This window comes from Anolis sagrei, chromosome 2 (assembly GCF_037176765.1).
Source record: "Anolis sagrei isolate rAnoSag1 chromosome 2, rAnoSag1.mat, whole genome shotgun sequence".
Classification (NCBI taxonomy): domain Eukaryota; kingdom Metazoa; phylum Chordata; class Lepidosauria; order Squamata; family Dactyloidae; genus Anolis; species Anolis sagrei.
In genome coordinates, this window is record NC_090022.1 from 57,293,323 (window position 1) to 57,318,603 (window position 25,281).

A 25,281-nucleotide genomic window follows, 5' to 3' on the forward strand; every position below is an offset into this window, starting at 1 on the left:
ATTGCTATAAGCCAAAAGAACTGTTGGCCTTCTTCAGAACACACAAAGGACGTGGGCAGAATCTGGCCCACCATTTCATTTTATGTGGTCCATGAGGCTTTCAATGCCAGGACAACATAGTTATACACTCACAATTACAAATAGCCCTTTGAAGGCAATCATAATGCAGATGTGGTCCTAGGTAAAAATGAGTTTGATACCTCTGTTCTAGAGGCTTTGATCTACAATGTCTATAAGCTCCATCTAGCATAGCTAATGATAAGAGACTATAGAAGCATGATCCAAAATATGTGGTAAGCCAAAAATATTGTCTCCTGATTTACGAAAATATATGAAGCTGGTCTCAGAAGAAACACCACCACACCACCACAGTAGTGGTCCTGTCAAAACTCTGAGTCAGTTCCAATTTGGTAACCAGACTGTAATCCAAACAGTTCTGTGACCCCTCAACATCCCTATGTACGTAACAGTTTTTGTCCAATTTATTCTTTCTAGTGTGTGTCAGATATACATAACACAGGGCTTCACAATGAAAAACGGCTCCATATTTTCATAGGGCTGTGACTTGAAGGAGCCAGCTCCAGAATAGAAGAACCAAAAGAAAAGCATCCATGGAAACCAACAGAAATGCTGATCCATTTGTTCTAAATCAGGCAATTGTTATAAACTATCTGTGCCTTCTTCAAAGGAATACAAATCATAACTGAAGTCCTCATATATGGAGGTGACAGAAAAAGACAACTTACCAGTAGTATATTTTGATCAGTGCTGAAGGCCACAATAGAAAGGATGCAACAAATGCCAGGATGGGAATGGCTAGGGTGCCTCCTGCTATTACAAACATGTTTAGTACATCAAGGTCCATCTTGAGTTCTTCACGGGTCTACCTTACCTGCATGAATAAAGCAAGGGTTATTAAAACAATAAACAAACACATACATTGTTCAAGGATGCTGCTATCACCATCATCTACATTTGCCTTGTAAAGACTCTTGGATTATTTTTAATCCACTTCAATCCATTAAGTTTTCTCAAAATCAGAGCCAGCTAAGGAATACAATGGCCCGAGAGGACAGTTGTAGGGTGACAGGCAACAACTATGGCACACATGGTCATCAGAAAAAGAAAGGGGCCTCACTCTTTTTACTGGCAGATGACAGTGGAGCCAGGGCACCATTATAGCCCAATAAATGAGGAATTGAGAAAGTTTGTGGGCAAGGCAGAGGGAATTCTTCTCAAGTTTATATTTAATATGATCCAGAGAAGAATTCCAGAGTTACAATGCTCATCTCTTATTTTAGGTGACAACTGGAAACCCAACCTTTATTTCCAAACCCGGATAATATCTCAAATTTCATTCCATCTGCCTACAACTGAAAGAAAGCATATTGTCAGCTCAGCTGGGAGTAAGAGCCATTTTTTCCTCACCTCAAAATGTCTCCTGCAGAATAAAAAATATTTCTACCAGTTCATATGAATCATTACGTTATATTATAAAATACCTAAATGTGTTTACTTCCCCCTCTTTCCCTTTTCTAATGACATCTCTGTAATAAAAAACATTCTTATAAAATCTAAACTGCTTCAAGTGCTACAGCAGAAAATCAGTATGAAAATATATTAACTATGTGTGGAGCAACAGAGCATTGCAACAGCATAACTGCACTGAGCTACATCTGTCTGTCCCTAATGTCTGTAAGGAGTGTTCATTTATTCATTCATTCATTCATAATCATCATAAATATTATACTGTGCATTTATAAATTAAAGTTACAATTACAATAAAATATTAATATTGTTGTTATGTGTTTTCGCATCATTTCAGACTTCTGGCAATCCTAAGGTGAATGCATCACAGGGGTTTTCTTGGTAATGTTTGTTCAGAGAGGTTTGCACCTGCCTTCCTCTAAGGCTAAGAGATCATTCACTTGGTTTCCATGACTGAGTGGGGGATAGAGTTATATAAACCCTATATTTTTCATATATTGCATTAAAATAATATAATAATCTACAATATTATGGTATATTGAGGAAATACTATACTTTCTCAAGAAAATGTTAATAAAACCTGTATCCAGTAATCATGTGTTATAACTCTAAATGTACATTTTACACATGTTAACATACAAACTGTCTCTTCTTTTTTGCAAGAATAATTCAGTCATTGAATCCACTGGGTAATAATGCAAACTTTCTGCGACAGTATTAGAGGCACAGGTTTTGACCTTGACAGGACCTCCCTTCCACTTCAGTGCAACCCTGAGGAGAAAGTTGGATAAGTTTGATCTGGGGCAGACCCAGGCCACATAGCACTCTAGTCACTCCTGGCCTCCACTTTTGGAATTCCCTTTTCCATTTGAATGTTGAAAACTATGGTTAGTGTTCCAGCAGCCCATGGTTCAGAGGCCCTCAACCCTCACTGTCCTCTGCTGGATATAGAGAAGCCATGCACTCATATTTCAAACCATGGCTTTACAAATTAACTTTCTTCCCTCCCCCCCTTCAAGATTAAACATAATATTTGTAAAATACAATTACTACAAACACAGAAGCTTTCTGTTTCCTCGCAGGTGTGCCAGGAGGAGGAGAAGGCACCATGTAAGCCTGTGTAGATAATGCTGCACAATTGTCTAGCATTACATCCAATTAGTCCCAAATTAATTTCATGGGAAGATGAATACAACTGCGTGCAACAAATAGCACACTAAACTAAAACACAGGCTAGCACGTGTTCACTGCTGTAAGCAACTAGAAGCAAACTTACTCCAGATCTACATTGGCATTACCTCTGTCCCAGTAAATAAAAAAGGCTCAGTAACCCAGAACTACGGATAACTCTTTGAACCCAACTTTGCAGATTTTGTGATCAAGGCAGCCAACAATTTGACAACACTGCTGTGTCTGCAAAACCAAACAGGGAATACTGCAAGCCCTTGGCACGCTATAGGGAACTAGGCATTTGCCATCAAACAAATGGGTTTTGGAGCTTTGTTAGCATCATGGCCAAATGTAAACAGTTTTCCAGTGGTATAGAAAGGGTTGATTTATGTTAGTGACACATTACTTATTTTGCATTTGTGTTAGTTGTTTGAAGCTGAGAAAAGATATGAAAGCTTGATATTGTCAGTAGAAGTTCATTTTCCTGTCTTGCTAACCTGCTTATACTTTTCATACTAAGTATGGGTCACATTTGTGCACTTTGATTTTCTTCATTTGCTTCTTCACTGTACATGTTTACAATTAGCAAAGCTTATCTTATAGCAGGATGTGTGTCAATGTTCAATGCTGAGCGAAGTCTTGTGGAGTCCTGGAGCTAAAATTAATGCAGGAACAGAACACAAGCTGTCATATAGGGCTCATAAAAGTTTTATATGTGGTTCTTAACACATTGGCTAAAATCACCCTTGTCTCCAGCTACTGCAGAAATGGCATTTAAACTCAGAGAGAAAATGGAAGCCTGAAGGAGAAGCAAGGGATGGCCTTCCCTGGACAGTCAAAAATGTTTCTGACCCTGTGAATGCTCCCTCTGTTGCATATAACACTATGTCTAGGTGTCTCACCGTATGCCCATCTAACAGACAAACACAGACATTTTTCATTCATAATATTAGACTCTCTTAAACAAGGATTTGAAGAATAAAGCAAAGCCAACTGAAACACTCTGCTTCCTGAGGCAGAACAAGAGATGGCAGCCCCACACCCACACGTGTACGTGTGTGTGTGTGTGTGTATGTGTGTATGCAGAACAACAAACACACACGGGGGGGGGGGGGAGAAGAGAGAAAAGGTAATTTGGGAGAGATTGTTTTAGACTGGGCCTATAAATACCTGTGGCCCAGTTTTGGCTTCCAAGTTCCAGAAGCCTATGTCAACTTGTCCAATGGCCAAGAATTATGGAAGTTGGAGGCCAAAACAGCTGGAGGGCCATAGGTTTCTCAACCTGTGTGGTCCCCAGATGTTTAGACCTTCAATTCCTAGAAATCCTAATAGCTGGTAAACTAGCTGGGATTTCTGGGAGTTGTAGATCAAAACACCTGGGGACCCACAAGTTGAGAACCACTGTTTTAGACTGATCTTTCAAGGACCTATCCAAGGTGCTGAACTATATATATATATCCCCAGAGAGGTTTCAACACCCTGAAGAGTTTTGCTGTAATACAGTCTAAAGGCATGGGCAAACTTGTTTGCCTTGAGGCCGCATTGTGGACTTGGTTGCAAGGGCTGGGCCAGGAGGGGGGGGGGGGAGCTGGATGAGGAGGGCCCCGGAAAGGAAGGGGCCAGGAGGGGGCAGGGCAGGGCCTGGGTCATCCTCATGTTGTCCTCCCAGCATAAGGACGGGGACTGCTTGTCCCATCCTTATGCTGGGAAGAAGGTGGGACACAGGGTGACTTCCCCAATCCTCCTTTGCATTCTCCTTCCCTGATCCTCGCACAGTCCTCTTGGCATTATGCTGGGAGGAGGGCGAGAGAGGCAGCAGCTAAGTGTGCTCCAGGGGGCTCTCGGCTGCCGCATGCCTTCCTCAAGCCATCCACCCAGCATAAGGATGGGGTCAATCACACCATCCTTATGCCGGAAGAGTGGTGAAACAACGGTGGTTAAGAGTGCTCCAGAGGACTCTCAGTTGTTATGTGCCTTCCACCCCCATCTTTTTGGCATAAGGACACAGTGTCTTTAAGAGAACAGGGAAAAGAGGAGGACCTGGGGTAAGTGCCCAGGGAGCCAGATCCAGCCCCTGGGCCTTTGTTTGCCAATGCCTGGTCTAAAGCCTGATGATAAATTCCACTGTTGTGGAAGCCATCAGTTGTTGCTGAATAGATATATAACTCATAATCCATAGTGCTTTCATGACACCCCAAATCCACAGGCCCGAGGACCTCCCCACTAAGTAGGCTGAGAAACCAGCCAGCTAAGACTCTTTCTGGCTGCTTTTAGTGTCTATTTGCTGTGCCTGATCACAAAAACAGTGCATTCTATCCACAGTCCTGTGTTTTCCCACACTTTGTGACATCTTTTTTTTACAAAAAAAGAAATTAAGGAGGGAAATGTGGAAATGGTGCAGAATATAATACTATTGTAAGTTAACAGCTTTCAGCCTGAAACCATCCCTTGCACCCTCCCTCTCTCCCCCATTCCCTCTCTATTCCCAATTCCCAAAATAGTTAATGAGTCTGCTGTCAGTTTATAGGCAATTCCTTACTTCTGCTTTGTTCTGCACACATAGTGCAGAATTCTCTAAAGAGAGAAAGGGGTAGGCATGGCCCCCGGACTGCCTTGCTGCTCAAAAGTGGGGAATGTGCAATAACCATTCATGACAGGACCAGAGGGAGAAGGAGAGGAGCACAACAAAATGCATCAATCCCGAAAGCAGCCTTGACTCAAAACACATATGGAAGGGACTTTGAAGTACAACTATAGAAATATACAGCTGGCTCACAGTGGCCTTGGCTCTTTGAGGGGCTGTATCTTCCAATTTGTGCCTATTGGAGCTCTAAGTTTCTCCCAGACACACTTCCCCCTCTGTCTCACACCTTGACCGTCTCCTTAATGTTTCTTTATCCATACTGTGGATAAAGAATATTGTAGGTAGATTAACTGAGGGAGGGTGAGGGGAGTTAAACAAAAAAAGTAACAAATCATGACACCATCTTTATAAACTACGGAATATATCATTCAGCCATCACAGCTGCCCCTGCATTTACTGATTCTTGATCATTTCTCCTTCTCCTCTCCTTCTAAGAACATTTCACCAAGCTTTTACATACTGAGGAACAGGATTTGGTAATGACTGGTTTGCCAACTTCAGTCAAAGAGAACAGTCCTTTTCACAGTGTCAGCAGATTCTTGCTCAATGCATCTCTCAGAAAGCATTACATAATCTACAGAGCAAGTTCCTTCAAGGGGTTTTCACCAAAACAAAGGGAAAAAGGAGGTCATCCAGATTCCAGAAATGCTGGGACAACAGGCCACTTCTGAATTAAAAGGCTCTCCAGTTGTGAAAACAGCATGCACCTACATTTAAGATTGATATCTACACAGAGAAAACTGGAATAGATATGTATGCAAGGCAATAGAAGACCTAAAGAGATAATTCATCAGAAGCAGCTACAGAGTCATAAAAACAAGAGAATGTGTTTCAGTTGGAATCTACATTCAGTCTAGATTGTCAAGATTCCAGCCTTATTAATAAATTTGCGGAAACTAATTAATCACTTAAGACCTAACAATGAGCTGTGAGTGAGACAGATCAGCCTATTTTATTAGTATAGATGTATTGATATAGGAGGTGTCAACAGAACAACTACAGGGCAAGATCTGTCCACAGAATGATATTGTGCATTTACCCAACAGCCATTCTACCTGTTTTCAGAAGGAGCTTATGTCCAAAGGAACAATTATAATAAATCCTGTCTGTAAGAAAGGCAGGACTTACTCTACAGTATATCAGGCTGTGAAACATCTTGAAAGTCATGAAAGTCTTCCCAGAGCACCTGCTTTCTGTTCCCATAGCAGCTAACCAGAGGCCTAGAAGAATCCACAAGCAGAACGTGAGTGCAAAGCAAGACCTCTGTTTTTCACAATCTGCCCTCTTTTCCCTAATAGTTTCTATAGCACTTTGTTTTGCACAATGGTGGTCTTTTGAAACTGAAGGTATCTTTCCTGACCTTCTCTACACATTCTAGCTGACCTTACATTATTATGGTTTTGAATAACATGCCATTTTCACTCTCTCAACCTCTCCTTTGTAATTCTAATAATCAGTTAATTATAGAGGATTTTCTACTGAGTTCAAATGTGAGTGTGCCACACTTCCTTGGTAATTTTCATATACCTATACAATAAGAACCCATATCTGCAGAAGATACATTCTCAACCAGATTATGGTCATGTGAAACCACTGACACAATCAAATGATAAAAGATGTTGTGGCAGCGTCAAACTTAATGCACTATGCCTCAAGCAACAGGAGAGTTTCGGCCACCTCTGCTAAGTGGTTCCATGATACAGTACTCTTGTGTTTAGTTTTCCACTGGTGTAATATCCCAGGTGAAGCAGTGGTAGAATATCAACACTCTGACAGATAGCTGAAGGGGAGAACTCCAGCATTACACCTTCAGGGAGTCAACTAGCAGCACCCTTAAGACGCTTACAGAGCCCAGGATGAGCTCCTTGTCTTTCTCTTCATCTCTGCCTGAACGATGTACTGTCTTTTGTTCCCTTTGCACACAGCCAGATTATAATGTCCTTAGCTGGAGGTGATGAGAGATCTGACCTTTTGTTTCAAACAGTACAGGCATTGCTTGCTTTCTCTCCTTCGCGTGGCAGGGTAGAGGCAGAATCCAGAGGAATAACCTCTTCTGAACTTCATTGATCTTAAGACCTCATCCCATGGGGGGAGAGGGGAGCAGGAAAAAACTGAGGGAGCCATCTTGTTTTGTTCCCTACCGTCAAGGTCCTGTGCCTTTCAGTATTATGGGATGGTAACCATTCCATGTCCTTTCCCCAGCTTCTCTCCATCTTCTGGTGTCTTCTGGCATTAGGAGTTGGGTAGCACCCAACTCCAGAACACACAATCTTCCCTCTGTTTCCCTGTGCTGTCCCAACAGAGTCCCACAGGCAGCCACCAGAAGTGGCCTTATGTCATGTGATGGCCCCCATGAGACTCAGTTTCAGCAGCGCAGAGAAATGGAGCAAAGACTGATTGGGATGAAGTCCTTAGTTCCAACAGAATGGAACACATGGCAGGGCTACACCAGTAATGTCCCTCTAGTCATGGAACTCCCTTCTGTTAAAAGGAATAGGTTGTCCCCCACACACTTGTCTTTCTGGGGCCAGTTCTGAAAAATGTTATTTCTAAAAGCTTTGGGGGAGCATCTTTTAGAAAGATCAAATCATCCCCCACAGTGTCATCTTTCAGAGATCAGTTTTGAAAATCGCAAGTGTTTGACTTGCCTTCTACTCTTGTGTATATTGTTATTCTAAGTCAGCAGCCATCTGTAAATTTATTATTTTAGATATTTGCAAATTATGATGTTTAACTATGTTCTTTTATATAGAATGTTAGCCACCCTGTGTCCCTACAAAGAAAGAGTGAGGTATAAATAGAATAAATCATCTCCATCATCGTCCTATGTAATTTACGGGCTATCAACACTTTTTTTGTCAACTCTGATGCTGGCCAAGCAGCATACACTGTTCATCTTATTTTTAGAGATATGGCAAGAAACACATAAGCTAAAACAGGAATTAAGAGTTGTCAAGAATTGTCACCTTTAAAAACCATTTCATCTGCAGCACTTAGTAATAATGCTTTATCACTAGGCCGTGAAACCTCTGCCTGCTGATTCTGCAGGTCACACTGCTTTTAACACCACTAAAGGAAATGGGGGAAGATCTCCATATGCGTCTCCATCCAGAACCAAATGGCAAATGTGGGCACAGGAAGTGGGAGGCAATGAAACAACACTCAAGACTATCAAAGTGGTATGGTTACTTCACCCTAGAGCAGGGATGTCCAAATATTTGGGTTCCCTGGGCCACATTGGAAGAAGACAAATTGTCTTGGGTCACACACTGTCGGAAAAACTGAATACATGCATATATAGAAATGGCTAGAGTGTACAGCATGCAGTGACACTATGCCTAGTACAGAACACACACTTGAATTCATTTTCACAATTCAGCAGTACAACAGTCCCCTTGCTTTTTATTTTGTTAGTGAATTGTAACAGTTTTTCATTTCTTTTATCCAAACTATTTGCAATTATAATGCAAGTTATAGATTATACTCTGATATTTGTGGACATAACATATTCCAATTATTCCATTCTGTTGTCATCCACAAAGTTTGGGCTTGAGAACCACACAATAAAGTTACCCAAAAAGTCACCAAAAATTCTCATGTTTTAATTACATTTATGATTTTGTGTTGAGCTGCATATATAGCCATTCTGGGCCAGATGCAGCCCATGAGCCGCAGGTTGATCAGGCCTTCCCTAGAGTCTTTCCAAAGTCACATAATCCCTTTCACCATAATGCCCATCCACTCACATGTTTGGAACATAATGTAATGAACTGTTAACTCAACAGGCTTTCAAATAACCTGAATCTGATTCTTATTTATGAAACTAAAGAATACAATTATTTAATCTTCATTTACTAGAAGTTCCTCATGTAAGCAGCTGAAGCACATCTTAGATCAGAGTTTTTTTCGGCCAATGTTTCCCATAATCTCCAAACCAGCGTAACAATCCATACTAAGAGCTTTAAGAAGTTCTAGTCTACAGAAGCCTTTTCCACCCCCCCACCCCCATCACTCTGTTGAACTACATTCACTAGTCATGTTGCCAGGTGATGGTATAGGTTGTAGTACAACGTATCAGCTAGGGCAGTGGTTCTCAACCTGGGGTCCCCAGATGTTTTTGGCTTTCAACTCCCAGAAATCCTAACAGCTGGTAAATTGGCTGGGATTTCTGGAAGTTGTAGGCCAAAAACATCTGGGGACCCCAGTTTGAGAACCACTGAGCTAAGGGAAATGATCAGAGACTCATTCATGCATGACCATTGTGAAACTGGATCACAGTGTGAGTGATTTCTAATCCTTGGTTTGCTCATCCACACTACACAGATACAGTGTTTTGATTCCAATTGATTTGCTATGTCAACATGCCATAGACTCCTGGAATGAATTATAGTTTAGAGAGCTGGGTTTAGAATTCCCAGTCACAGAGCTCTAGTTCCTCATCAGACTACAAATCCCAGGATTCCATAGGATGTCACTGGAAGTTAAACAGAATCATAGTCTCATAATTGTGCTGTGTAAAAGGCCCTTGCTGTTACTTATATATTAGAGAAGCAACTGCTTAAATCTTGCAAGTTATCAGACAACAACTATAATAGCAAATTTACTTTGAATAATGCTAGCTAGAACTGCAAAAAAGCTATGGTATTTGTTTTCTAAATGGCCATAGAGGTCATCATCTTGCCAAACTACATTTCTCAGAATTCTGCTTACCACCTTGTGTCTCCTTCTCCTTCCTGAAAATTTTGGTGAGGGAAAACCTGTGTTCATTCTCTAAAGGGATTTTGAGATAAGTAGGGAATTGTTTGAAGTTGAATCAACCCTGTGAGGTAAGCAAAGTTGAGAGGCATTAACTCCAAAGTTTACCTAGTAAGTTTCCTATTATTATTATTATTATTATTATTATTATTATTTCAAAGGCTGGGTGGGCATCAGTTGGAGGTGCTTTGACTGTACTTTTCCTGCCTGGCAGAAGGGAGTTGGAGTGGATGCCCCCTGGGGTCTTCTAGTGAAATAGTACTGTTAAGTTTATGTTGGTTAAAATTCCCTAAAAATCAGTGGATGTGCAAATATTTCTGAAACTTGTGGGAAATGATGCCCTGGCTATGTTATATAACTGAAAATACAAATCCAAGTACATCGCTCTTGCAATTTTTTAAAGAAAAATGTTCATATAAACTTTTGAAAAATTCCAAAAATGTGTGAAACATTTTGAAACTTGGGAGGAGGGTAACTGGTAAATGTGTTCTACCATTGTAGCAAGTTTCATGCCGATAGGTCTAAAAATGAGGGAGAAAGGAGCCCTGGAATCTTCCCCACTTACACAATTACATTAAAAATTAAGAAAAAATCGTTATATTGTTATAGTTACTATACAGATATTTTAGAAGCACCTCAGAAACAATTCACCACCCCCTCTCCTAATTTAGTAACCAGTATTGAAACATTTTTTTTCACTGATCACACAGGCCTATTAGTTATAATAATGAGTAGGGCATTTGTTTACTGTAGGTTTTAAGAATCATTAGAATGTCATTAAAAGGAGGATGATTATATAACAGCATTTAAAGAGAATGGAGTAAATTGAGATAAAAATAAGCATGCCGTGAGTGAGAGGTTTGTAGATTAGTTTTTATGTATGTTTGATACTTTTGTTCTTCAAAACAATTTGTAATTTGTGTTTTTTTAAAAGGACTCCTTCCTTGTTGTTATTCCATCCACAAATACTTTAGTAGTCCAAAAATCTTTTGGAAATTGACTTTCAATGAGACCTTTTTTTTGTTATTTGTCTTTGTCTTTTAATAGATGCTTTAAAAAGTTTTAATGTTACCAGTCATCTATTTTAATATAATATTTTAGGTATTTTATCTATACTATTTGTTTTAAAATATAAGCTGCTCTGAGTCCCACTTCTGGCAGAAGGAGCAGGATATAAATAAAGTGAATGAATGAATGTACAAATTATATCTTCAGGCATTTTCTGTCCTAAGGATTATCTTTAGACTAAAAACATGTAAGTGTTCAGTTTTTATGAAAGAATACTATAAAAGTGGCACCATGATCACCAAAAATACTCAAAAGCTTGTTCCAGAAGTCAGCCATGTCTTCTTTTACTTATCATCCATCTGATTAATTGTCTGTTTTCCAAGTTTAATAAAGCAAAGCTGTACATCAGGAACCTGACACAGCGCAATGAGCAATGTATAACCAAACAAATTCTCTCTGACATCTTCGCTTTCTTGGCTGCATCTAAACATTTCCTCTAGTCCTGCTCCAGTCTGGCATTGTCCTTCATTAAAACCTAAAATTATCTAGCAGCAAAATCTTCCTGCCCTCCAGGGTTTAAATGTCACAGCTGTGGAACAGAGTACTCTTTGTTTTATTATTTTTTAAAAAAATTAAACAAATTGAGAGAACAGAACACGATTTTAAGCTCTCTTCCCATTAGAATGCCTGGTTAAAATTGTGGCAAAGAAAAGACTTATCACAACGTCATTGCTCTGTAAAAGTGCCAATATTACATCAACCCTTGATCAGAGTTGACAAATGTAAAAAATCCTGCATGAGCCAAGGAACAAATCTTCATCCGCCTTTATTTCACTGATGATCCAGCTTTCCTTAACCTTGCAACCCCCAGGTGCACTGGATGGCAACTCTCCAGATAGCTTAGTCACAGAACTGCAGCATTCATCATCAGTGGTAGAAGTTGTAATCTACCTGTGGGCCATGACTTGCTGGCCCATAGTTTGGCACCCACTGCTCTACATTGCTACCTGTCTTCTCCTGGTGGAATAAAATCTCATCTGCAGATGACAATTTTGAAGTTGGACCTGCCTGGGATGGAGCTTTCTAGCAATTTTACAGGTCTATGTTCTCACTTGGAGACACAAGTGAAGTGGAAAACATGTCATTTTCCAGGTTGCTAGTCCAAGCACATTCAATGGTAAGAATGCTGGGACCTGCAATTCAACAATAACAATAATAATAACTTTATTCTTATACCCCACCACCAGGTCTCCAAAGGGACTCAGGGCAGCTTACATATGGGACAAAATGCCCACAAGACATAAATACAAAACAACCCATTAAATCAAAAACACAATTAAAATAAAAGCATAGGACAATATAACAATCCAGATAAAAACACATAAATGCAACATAAGAAGACAAAATAGCACAGTTGAAACTCAATCAAAACAATGCTCAACAAAACCAAACCAACATTTAGTGGGCTGCATAATTTCCTCGTGTGTTCGATTCGACCTTACAGCGACAGCGGAACTGGCACCAGCCTCAATATTTATTTATTCATTTATTGTATCAGAAGCGAGCCAAGGGTACAGCCGTAATGTATTTAAAAACACAAACAAACTTTAAAAACTTGACATTGTACTAAATGTCCTTTAGAACCAGCCTCAATGAGACCCCAGAGCTACCTGCCATGCCTAAGGTGTCAGAGAGGAGCCCACATAACCCTCTTCTTGCATATATAGAAGCTACCATATATACAAGAAGATGTAGATACTAGGGCTGGGCGGTTTCGTTTCGTTAATTCGTAATTCGTTAATAATTCGTTAATTTTTTCAATTACAAAACGATAACGAACCATTCTGGAGCAATTATTAAAAAAAACGAATTTTCAAAAACGTTTTGTAAATGCTTCGTATTTCGATATTCTATTCGTTTCGTTATTGTTTTGAGGTCGTTTCGTTATTATTTCCGCATGTCTGGGCCAGTTTTATGGTTTAATTAGTGAAAAAAAATTATAATATCACACCAACAGTCAACAACAGAGGGAGAGGGAAGCTTCAGAAGGTTTTGGAGGTTTGGAGGTTTTTTAGCGGTCGCGTCCGCCATTAACGAATCGATTCGTTATTGTTTTGGAAATCGATTCGTTAATTTTTTACCATTTACGAAATTTCGTAAATATCGAACTTTTTAAAAGGAAAATTTTGTAATTATTTTAAATATTGAAACAAAAAAAACCCCCAAATACAAATCGATTTTAGAAACAAATTTTTCCGTTGTTACCCAGGCCTAGTAGATACATGTGTCCTCTGACTGACACACTCCTAAATGCAAAGAAGTGACAAGCTCCTCGGGAGTAAGAGGTCTCCTAAGATGTAAGAATTCTTTGAGAGCAGAAAGCTTACAGCTTGGTACAAAGACTTGCAGTTGGTTCCAGGCAGGGCTCTATAAGACCAGATTAAATTTTCAGCTCTTGCCTTTCCATTGTGGGGACAGTAGAATTCAACTGGCTTGTCATCCTTGACTGCTCTTCGTTTTGCACCATTCATGCCAGATCTAGCTCCTGTTCTTTGTCTTCCTGTACCAGCACTGGCACTCTTCCTTTGATATACAATATTGAAGTGTTTTGGGGAATAGCAGGATCTACACAAGTTTGACGCTGCATTAGTGAGGCACCAGTATTCTTTTGCAGAGAAAGTTGAAGGCTAAAACTACAAATTCCATGATTCTGTTACACTGAGACATGGCTGCTAAAATGGTGTCAAACTGCATTCGTTCTCCAATGTAGATGCACCCTGACTCACAAAAGACAGCCTATAACCTGTAGGCTATCCACAGGACTAATACCTAGGGTGTTTTTTTTCTCCACATCCAACAAAATGTGTCCCATAGACATTTTCCAAGTCCTCCAGTGTGACCTTATGGTCTTCTTGGTCAAGAAGTCCTTCATTTCAATTGGGTTCCCTATTACCTGTGATTTTGCATATTCACACAAAGTCCAGGAATGTATTCCCCATGGATAAAAGGGTCATATCATATATAGCGTTACAGCATGATAGAACAGAAAAGTTACTGGATGTGATTTCTAAATAAGAAGCATGCTTCAGATTGTGGCCAAACAGTTCGACTTGAAATGAATTGGCTGTTTCAGTCTCATATTCAGGAGAATTTATTGACTGATTCTGTTTCCTGTTTGTGGGGTAATTTACAAAGACCTAAGTAGAGTAACAATGAGCAGCAATAACTGTGAGTCAAAACCGAAAATCTAGAACAGTGGTTCCCAATCTTTGGGCCTCCAGGTGTTTTAGACTTCAGTTCCCATGGATTCTAACAGCTGGTAAGCTGACTGGGATTTCTGGGAGTTGAAGTCCAAAACACCTGGAGGCCCCAGGGTTGGGAACCTCTGATCTAGAAGGACCACACAGAAACACGGAAAGTACATTTTCATTTTTTTAAAAGCTGGGCAAAAAAAGTATATCACCATAGTCCCTGAATAATCTCAAAAGTAGACATAGCATATGCTTATAACTCAAACTCACTTTCACGTCTTTTAAGAAAAGTGCCCTGTTTCTCAGAGTGGGCAATTAATCTATGGGAAGCCTACAAGCCAGACATAGAGCCACTGAGCCTGACCTGGCATTTACAAGCATGCTACTTCTGAACTACCACACAGCCAACACAATAGTAGTCGCCACTTTGCCACTGTAAGAGCCGCATTACAGATGCATTTCTATACAATGTGCCACCCAGATCCATGAGATACAGATCTTCAATTTCAAGCAACTGCAGATCATTGTGCCATATTAGTAAGTGGCTGCAACCTGAACACAGACATGCTGAAGCGTGCAGATTCACATAGTCGCCTTTTAATAATATGGGGTGTGAGCATCTTTTTTCGTATCCATGGCAGAACCCGGAACCAAATTTCCATGTATATTACATGCTTGCTGTATTGTGATATGCATATAGCACAGTTTCAGGGCTACATGCCAGCAACTGCCAGGACAATTTTTGGATATATGCCTGTTGTTTACATTTCGTGTACCTACTAAAAGGGTAGGGGAGGAACACTGGAAAGCCAGATATTAACCTTGCCTAGACTTAGGACACATCTACACTGACCACTCAAGTCAGTTTCAAACCAGTATTGAAGAAAAAATTTTCATTTTGTAGATGATCACACAGGAAATCCTGGAACCAATTTAAGACCCAGCTGGTGATTACACAAACCACAGAGGCACATTAAGGGCTTTCTTCCACACACTTTTGAAGATGGGAGCTTGTTGTCTAGTCACCACATTTTGGGGTTAGCTTTGAACATCATTAAATGGTCAGTGTAGATGGAGTCTAGGAAACAGCCTTAATTTCATTCATTCAACCAACACTGATACATCCTACTGAAATACTGAACATCATTGAGAAGGGTCAGTGTTTACAATATTTGACTGCAACTCCCATGAGCCGTAACCAGCACAGCCAATGCAAGGGATTATGGAGGACAAGAAATCGTGCCGATGAGAAGTTGCTCCTCATTAGTGCTAAGACCTATTATAACAAATAGATATAGTAGAGGAGGGGTGTCATATCAAGCACAGGCTCTCTGTCTCCCCATTCCTAGTAGAGTCTCATTTATCCAACCTTTGCTCATCCAAGTTCTGCATTATCCAGCACAGTCTACCTCCCACTCAGATCCACAGCTGTTTCAATACATTGTGATATTTTGGTGCTAAATTCCGCTTCACTGGCCAACACACATTTTGTTGCCTCAAATGTTCTGGGTATATTTGACTGGCTGATTCCCAAAATGGCACTGGTTTTCCCACAAAAGCTCTAGTTTTTGAGATACAGAGTTGGAGTCCAAAACACCTGGAGGGCCGAAGTTTGCCCATGCCTGGTGTAGATGCACCTCATAAGAACATGGAGTTGGAAGAGACCACCAGGGCCACCCAGCCCAGCCCTCATCCATGTTAGAGATGGATTGGCTCAATGAAGGAAGCCAGCCCTGAAGGGATGCCTTGAGCTCCTGGAAATCTCTCCTTGGTGATCCTACACCTTGACAGCCCAGGACTCCTAGAGTTGAGGGCCCGGCATGAGGGCGAGCGTGGCCTTCTCCCGGGCAGGGGGAAGCCCCCCACCCGCCCAGCCAGCTCCTCGAGGGGTCCCTCATCAGATCACCCACACCTCTCTGGAAGTAATCCCCGCGAGCCCGTGATTACCAGCACCTGATTCTGCCCTCCAAGCCCTAAAGCGGCTTAGGGTTACCACTTCAGGCATCAACAGGCACCGCAGAGTCCTCAAGCGGCATCCTGGGGGCTTACCGGAGGACGGCCGGTGGGGCAAACAGCATCCTATCTGCGCCCGTGGCTTTCGGTGGAGCGACTCCCAAGGAGGCTGGCCTGGGGCTGCCAAGGCTCAGCCTGGCTCGCTATGAAGGGCCTCCCCGCAGAGGAGCAGTCATGGGGGGGCAAGCAGGAGCGCGGGCCGCCCGGTTCCCTTCCCCACCGCCAGCCAGGGGCCTTCCAGGCTCGTCTCTGGCCTCTCGCCCATCATGGAAGCGCTACAGCCGCGAATGCAGACGCTCCAATGCGACACCGGGGCCCCAGGCAGCTCGGATGCCGCAGAGCCTCCCTCCTTCCCTTCCCAGCCCTTTCCTTTTGGCCACTGCAGCTGCGGCTTCCTCTCTCCCCGCAACCAGAGAAATATCCACCCCTTCCCATTCCTGCCAATCACCCACTCACACGCAGATTTGACCCGCTTCCATCCCGCTCCTCGCACCTGCTTCAGCTGCCCTGGGGCGCCACAGCCCCGCCGCGAAGAGTCACGCCGCTCGGTCTACCTTTTCTTTTTTTCCCTTCTCTCTCTCTCTCTTTTTCTCTCTCCTCTTAAAGGCAAGGATCGCGCGCGATTTCGCGTCCTCCGACACAAAAAAAGGGAAGGCAAGAGGGGCTGGCACTTTGGCAGTCAGTGACCTCCTCCTTCCTGTATTTATCCTGGAGGAGGGCGGGAGGAAGAGGAAGGCACGGCCAGGCAGGAGCAAGGAAGTCCTCCAAGGCTGGAGAAGGAAGACCTCTCTCAGGGCCAAGGGGGAAAAGAGTCATCCTTAGGATTGTTACAATCCCAGAGTTGGAAGAGACCTCGTGGGCCATCCAGTCCGACTCCCTGACAAGAAGCAGGAAAACCCCATTCAAAGCACTCCCAGAATATGATGACCACCAGCATTGTTTGTTTGTTTCTTACCCTTGGATTGAGGCAAGGATCAACAACACATTAAAATGCAGCCTCTACAATCAGCTGAAGGCACAGCGCCTGGCGAAAACATCAGTGTAAATTAATACTTACTTACTTACTTACTTACTTACTTAGGCGATCCCTCGTTAGACGAGTAAGATGGTCTTCCTTGAAGACTATTTTTGTGGGTTTGTAGGTGGCTGTGGAGCCCTATTCTTATGTAAATTAATACATATACTCAGCACATATTAAAGCCGCCTGTAGATAATCAATACACATGCATCTATGTATGATACATACAATATATTCAAACAGGCAGTGCATAATGTAAGAATCTTAACTTAAAATTCATAATGAAAAACAATAATCAGGACAGGCCTGCAGGAAGAGACAGGTCTTTGTGACTGTTTTGAATTCGGACATCATCGTCCACGGTCATAGCTCTTTTGGCAAGTCATTCCACAATCTAAGCAGATGCCAACCTAAGCTACATCTATACCAGCGTTCCTAATGCCATGACACCTTAATACAGTTCCTCATCTTGTGACTCCCAGCCATAATATTATTTTTGTTGCTACTTCATAACTGTGCTACTGTTATGAATCGTCATGTAAATATCTGATATGCAGGATGTATTTTCATTCACTGGATCAAATCTGGCACAAATACCCAATACGCCCAAATTTGAATACTGGTGCAGTTGGAGTGGAGATTGATAATGTCATTTGGGAGTTGTAGTTGCTGGGATTTATAGTTCACCTACAATCAAAGAGCATTCTGAGCTCTACCAACAATGGAACTGAACCAAACTTGGCACACAGAACTCCCATGACCAACAGAAAATACTGGAAGGGTTTGGTGGGCATTGACCTTGAGTTTTGAAGTTGTAGTTGATCTACATCCAGAGAGCGCTGTGGACTCAAACAATGATGGATCTGGACCACACTTGGCACAGATACTCAGTATGCCCAAATGTGAACACTGGTGGACTTCGCGGAAAATAGACTTGACATTTGGGAGTTGTAGGTGCTGGGATTTATCAAAGAGCATTCTGAACTCCACCAATGATAGAACTGGGCCAAACTTCCCACACAGAACCTCCATGACTAACAGAAAATGCTGTCCTTTCTGATGGTCCTTGGCGACCCTCTGACACCCCCTCGCAACCCCTCCAGGGGTCCCGACCTCCAGGTTGAGAAATGCCAATGTATACTATAGGACAGGCATAGTATAGATGTAGCTTGTGAGAGTTGGAGACTCCAACTCCCACAATTCCTAACAGCCTCATGCCCTCTCCTTTTCCTCCTCAGCTGCTTAAGCTTCTGCATATCACAAGAATGGAGAAAAATCCCTCTCAGAGGTACAGGAAGAAAGGGTCTGCATGGACTCCCCTTGAACATGGATGTCTAACCTGAGAGAATTGGCGAGAGAGGCAAAGCTTACCACACAAGCTTATCTATATGAATTGTGGTGCTATCCACAGCAACTAAGCCATTCCAAAATCATCATTAAAGAAGCGGATGGGAATACCTTGCTAGAAACCTCAAGATTGGACTTCTGCAATGAGCTGTACATTGGGCTATCTTTGTACCAAGATTGGAAAATCAGTTCAAAACATGGCAGCCAGATTGGTTATGGGAACATCTAGGAATGAACCTATTATACCCATATTATACTCACACCAGGGGCCGAGGTGGGGTACCAGGTTAAACCGCTAAGCTGCAGAATTTGCTCATTGGAAGGTCGGCAGTTCAAATCCTAATGACAGGGTGAGCTCCCATTTCTAGCCCCAGCTTCTGCCAACCTATCAGTTCAAAAACATGCAAATGTGAGTAGATCAATAGGTACTGCTCTGACAGGAAGGTAATGGCAGTCATGCCAGCCACATGACCTAGGAGTCTACAGACAATGATAACTCTTCGGGTTAGAAATGGAGATGAGCACCACCCCCCAGAGTTGGACATGACTGGACTGTCAAAGGGAAACCTATATCTTTTATATTCACTCCATGGTTGCCAGTTAGTTTCCAGGCAAAGTGTTGGTTTTGACCTTTAAAGCCCTACATGGTTTCGGTCTAAGTTACCTTCAGGATCACCTTCTCCTGTACAATCTGCCCCTTTGGACACCTGAGTCTTCAGAAGGGTATTTACTCCAACCAGGCAGAACCCAACTGGCAATCATCACCCAGAGGACCTTTCCATCGGACGCCCAGAGAAGACCCGGTGGAAGAGATTTGACAGCTAAATCAGCTGTTGGACATTAAGCCACAACTGAAGACCTATCTCTTTCAGCAGGTCAATTGTGTATTTTAACCTGCATTTTATTGATGTTACTCTTGTGTATATTTTGGTATATGCATTTGAACAATGTTATGTTTTATCTGATGCAAAGAGAGGCAGGCAACAAACTAGTTGGCCAAGTACAAATTGCCCAACCCCACATCTTACTAATCCCTGTTCTTAGAATCCATAAAGAATATGAGAAACAATGACGCTAAATAATGAAAAACTTCCCTGCATTGTACTTTTTATCAGTGTTATCACTGTGGGTGGATATTTACAAAGATAGTTGTGGTGCTTGGAGGTTTTATGAGAGTATTATAGATCCACATGCATTGAACCCTATCACCTTTAAATGGGAGGTCTTGCTTGCTTTGTGTTGGTGTCCAAATTTTCAGCTAGAATCAAATACCTAGAGTAATAGACTACAGGGAGGAGACCATGGTTCCAAATGTTTCCTCAAATCCAGACAGAACCTGGAAGTTATTTTTTTAAAGTACTCCATTCTGTTACTTCTCACAATATTTCAAAACAGCTCATTGTTTTCACTTCTTAACAATGATGAAAACAAGCAACTTGTTGCATTCTTTCTTGGACTGCTTGTCACTTTGCTTTCTGTTACTATATTGAGGGGTGAAAAATATGTTGCAGTAAGCTTTCAATGTTTCATGCCCGTCACTTATCTGTCTTATTGTTTTAGCCCTCAAAAAAAGGAAAAGTTACAAGCAGTGCAAATAACTATAAGCCATGACTTGTTACATCCCTTACTTAAAAAGTTGTTTTGGTATTATTTTTTCTGTCCTATGTTTTATCCCTCAAAAAAGAACAGAAAGCAAAGGAAACGTAACAAGTAGTGTGTGTACTATTTTTTTGTAGTTGTGTCAGGAGCAACTTGAGAAACTATAAGCCATTACCAATAATACTCATTGGGGGGGGGGGGGGGAGGAGGAGAGGTTGCAAACTTGCCATCCAAAGTATTAGATAATTATATTACTTTCAGTTCATTGCTTCCAACCTCTGGATCCAGGGCAAAGGTAATGTCATTTCAGTTTAAATTTCTAGCCGTGTCTGCAATTTCTAATAGTGTTGCAAAAATGGAACAGAGGTCACGGGGAATGGAAAGAAGGAATGGGATGGAATGCACAACCATGACGAATCTTGCACCTATACACAGCTCCTCCCAAAGAAATGTGCTGGTCTGCTATATAAATCCCTATCTTAGCTCCTGTTTTGAATCTCTGAACATGTGGACAGGTCTTGTAAATTACTTAGATAAATGTGCAGTGACTTAGGAAAGGAAGAAGAAGAAGAGGAAGAATCATAGAGTTGGAAGAGACCTCATGGGCAATCCAATCTAACCCCCTGCAAAGAAGCAGGAAAATTGCATTCAAAGCACCCCCGAGAGATGGCCACAGCCTCTGTTTAAAAGCTTCCAAAGAAGGAGCCTCTACCACACTCGGGGGCAGAGGGTTCCACTGCTGAACAACTCTCACTGTCTGGAAGTTCTTCCTAATGTTCAGATGGAATCTCCTTTCTTGTAGTTTGAAGCCATTGTTCTGTGTGCTAGTCTCCAGGGCAGCAGAAAACAAGTTTGCTCCCTCATCCCTATGACTCCCTCTCACATATTTATACATGGCTATCATGTCTCCTCTCATCCTTCTCTTCTTCAGGCTAAACATGCCCATCTCTTTAAGCTGCGCCTCATAGGGCTTGTTCTCCAGACCCTTGATCATTTTAGTCACCCTCCTCTGGACACATTCCAGCTTGTCAACATCTCTCTTCAATTGTAGTGCCCAGAATTGGACACAATATTCCAGGTGTGGTCTAACCATGGCAGAATAGAGGGGTAGCATGACTTCCCTGGATCTAGACACTATACTCCTATTGATGCAGACCAAAATCCCGTTAACTTTTTTGCCGCCACATCACACTGTTAGAGTCCATGAGGACTCTAAGATCTTTTTCACATGTACTGCTCTCAAGCCACATGTCCCCCATTCTGTGGAGGAGGAAGAAGAAGAGAGGAAGAAAAGAAAAGTAGAAGAAGAGGAGGAGCAGCAGCAGGAGAAGGAGGACGAGGAAGAAGAAGAAGAAGAAGAAAATGATATCCTATTTTGTTCTTCTGTGAGCGATCACTGTTTACTCAGGAGACATCTGTGGCCCCTATGTTTGTTTCAATGTTTTTAAACACAGTAATAACCTCATCACACTAGAGAATGAATCTACTTTAAATCTGGTCACTGCCTCCTGAAGAATTCTGAGGTTTGTAGTTTTGGGAGGAGCCTTTAACAGCCTCACAACCAATTATCCAGGCTCTTCATCCCAAAGCGACACAGGTATAGAGCTGTTCTGCATCACTGGTTTCATTTTAATGGGGCCACAGCACTAGTTTACCTGGAAACTTGTGCTTTGAAAGGTCTGGGAAAGGAAACCAATTAGGGTATATATATATTTTTGTCGCTAAGTGGAGAGAAGAAGCAGTTTGCTGAAAAAGCACAGAGAAGCCATTGCATTGATTACAGATCCTGGTTATTTTAATCACCACATAATTCTCATGTCAAGCTTCAGTAAAGGAGTAAGTGTTGTAATTTTTATGATGGGACATAATTGCCACTTATTCACTTTGAACTTTAATCCTTTAAAAACACCCATAGCTGTCTATTGTCTAGCTGTAGCTTGGATACACTTTCTCACTATAGTAACAACAATCTTTTATATGATCCTGAAGGAGGGAATAGCTTGTCACACAAAAGGCAAGTATTATGATACTTCTCCAGAAACAACCTCATAGACTCTAAAAGAGAAGACACAGCTCTTCTTGAATAATATGATTCTTCATCTGGAAGAAGGTGAACAACAGGAGACCAAATGAGTAATACAAGCTGTTATATGTTTACTCAAAATCAACTGTGTAGCAAAAGTAATAGTCTTTGCACACTTGAAATTTATTTAGTATAGGTTTTTGTAGATTCCTGCCCACTTGTACAGATGCAGAGTTTTATAGACTGGAATCCACAAAAGCTCAGGCCATATAAAAACCATTTGGTCTTTAAGGTGCCACAGAGCTTTTTGTTCCTTCAACCTTCCCACACACACCCGAAAAAATCTTGAGCCAGTATACAATTAAGTTCCTCCCTATTTAAAGTGTTTAAGCTGAATGTCGAAGGCTTTCATGGCCGAAATCACTAAGTTGTTGTAGGTTTTTCAGGCTGTATGGCCATGTTCTAGAAGCATTCTCTCTTGACGTTTCACCTGCATCTATGGCAGGAGCTCACCACCTCTGAGGATGCCTGCCATAGATGCAGGCGAAACATCAGGAGAGAATGCTTCTAGAATATGGCCATACAGCCCGAAAAACCTACAACAACCCACTGTTTTGTTTTTTTTAATGATTTTTATTAAAATATTTGAAAATAACAGCGAAAGAGGGTGAATATTATAGAGGAAGATAGCAAAGTAGGAAAAAATAGAAAGACCCCCACCACTCCCCCAAGTCCAAAAAGAGAAAACAAAAAAATACAAAAACAACCCACTGTTTAAGCTGACTTGGACAACTATGTTTAGAACTAATTAATGTAACTATTTTTGAGATAACATCAACTTTCACTGAAATAATTAGTTTGGGTGACTTTAATTTTATTGAACTAATAGCAAATGGACAGTCACTTTCTCCAACTGTTGGGAATCTTTGATCTTCCATAGCATACAATCCCTTGTTGTAAGATGTCCACTGACTTTCATGTTTCTGGGCATATTTCAAAAAGCCGAATGCAATCTGTGGTTGTTAACTGCTGTCAAGTCTACTTTGACTCATGGTGACCCTATGAATGAGAGACTTCCAAGTCATCATGTCATCAACTTCCCTGCTCAGGTTTTGCAGACTCGGGGCCATGGCTTCATTGATTGAGTCTATCCATCAGGAATGCAGACTTCCTCTTTTTCTACTGGCTTTTGCCTTACTAAGCATTATTGCATTTTCTGGCCAGTCATGTATTCACAGGATATGTCCAAAGTATGACAGCTTCAATTTGTCATCTTCATATGGTTCTTCCTTGAATGAATCTTTCATTCTTTCATCTTGTTTACATCTTCAGTGTATTGTTTTATTGTTTTTATTGCTTCTTGATTATGCAATGTGTTCTCCAGCTGGTCACAGAGTATTCTCATTCTTGGTTTAAATGTCCTTTTACTTTTAAATTTTGTTATTTTTATTTTTTGATCTTGGGGAAGAAGTCTCTTCTAACGTTTTTGTTGTGGTCTCATATTTCTCTGTATTGATATAGTAATTGACTTTGTCCTTGCATACAAGTCACTGAACTGTTGCATCCAGGGTTCTCACCTTATTTCTATCATCTTTTATGTTTGCTTCCCATCATTCCTTAACTGCTTGCCATCCAGTGGGGCTTTTCTTTCTTTGTGGCTATAGATATTGTATTTTCTGCATTTGTCCCTGAAAAGTCTAGATGTCTTCTCAATCCTGGTCAATTAGACTTAATAGTGCAAATTTGTTTGTTTTTTACATTGGCTCTAATTCTGCAGTGATATTCACCAGGTTATATTTCGGTTCAATAGCTTTACTTTCATTTTTGATATTAGCAGTTCATGGTCTGTCCCACAATCTGCTCCTGGTCTTGTTTTTTCAGCAAAAATGGCATTTCTCCATCTTCTGCTTCCAATTGTATAGTCTATTTGATTTTTGTATTGGCCATCAGTTGATATCTGTGTATACAGTCACTCTTTGGCTGCTGAAAAATAAATTTGCAATGAACAAACCGTTGGGTCCATAAAAGTAAAGAACTCTCTGGCTTCATGTCTTGATCCTAAGCCAAATTCTCCTACAATGTTTTGCTATGCTATGCTCATAATAACCTATGGTTACCTTTATGCTCTGTTTTAGTTTGTGATCAATTTCCTCATGGACTCCAGCATAAAATCTTTCATTTGCTTCCTGTATTGCTTCTGTAATTCGAGTATAAGCTTGGATTATGGTTATGCAGATGTGATTCCTTGAAATCTTTCTGATATGCTTTAGTCACATGTTGCATTATGTCCCTGGAGTGCTTTTCCTACATCTCTCTGCACTATAAATGTCAACCCGTTTCTTTTTAAATTTTCATTTCTTGAGTAAAACACTATGTAATTATCTGACTCTAAATGTCCCATTCCTGTCAATTTTAACTTGCTCAGCCCCAAAATAGCAATATTTATTCATCTCATGTCTTGTTTTATGATGTCTAGCTTCTCCTCATTCTTATCACATTCTATGTTCCTATAATATGTGTTGTACAGTTTTAGACTTTTCTTTCACCTCTTTATTATGTCAACATCTGCATATCCTTGTAGCTTGAGTCCACATTAGCCACAGTCGTTACTCATAGTTGTCCTCTGCTCTTCAATGAGCTACTGCTCATTGGCTGTTTTCTAATCTGGAAGTCTCTTTTTCTGACACTATCTCTTATTTCATTTTGGATTGCTTCATCACAGTTTTCAAAATAAAATGCCCAGAAGTGGTTTACTATTGCCTTTCCCTGAACTGCACTAACAAGCATTAACAATTGCCAGAGCGATCCTTCACCAGTGTCACAAATGACCCACTACTGCTGCTGCCTAGAATCCATTTTGCTACATTTAGTCGGGCTCCTAAACAAAAGGTTGTTTAACATTCCCCAGTTACATGGAACTATTGTTGTGTCAACTGAAAAGAAACAATCAGAAACTCTTCAAAAC

At 41.2% G+C, this 25,281-nt stretch overlaps 1 protein-coding gene across 4 annotated transcripts in view; it reads right to left on the bottom strand.

Moving 5' to 3' along the window:
* LOC132769300 (monoacylglycerol lipase ABHD6-like) overlaps positions 1-17,007 on the bottom strand; it is a 41,949-nt gene extending 24,942 nt beyond the window's left edge. The window contains exons 1-3 of one of the 4 annotated variants that reach the window (XM_060766154.2): positions 16,823-17,007; positions 6,431-6,522; positions 747-892 (exon numbers count right to left, since the gene is read on the bottom strand). In XM_060766154.2, the coding sequence (XP_060622137.1) occupies positions 747-865 (119 nt within the window). In that variant the 5' untranslated portion in view covers positions 866-892; positions 6,431-6,522; positions 16,823-17,007. Of the gene's footprint in view, positions 1-746; positions 893-6,430; positions 6,523-16,365; positions 16,676-16,785 lie in introns of those variants that run through there. The other 3 variants (XM_060766150.2, XM_060766151.2, XM_060766153.2) reach the window with 3 other exon arrangements.
* Between the last annotated feature and the right edge of the window lie 8,274 nt (positions 17,008-25,281).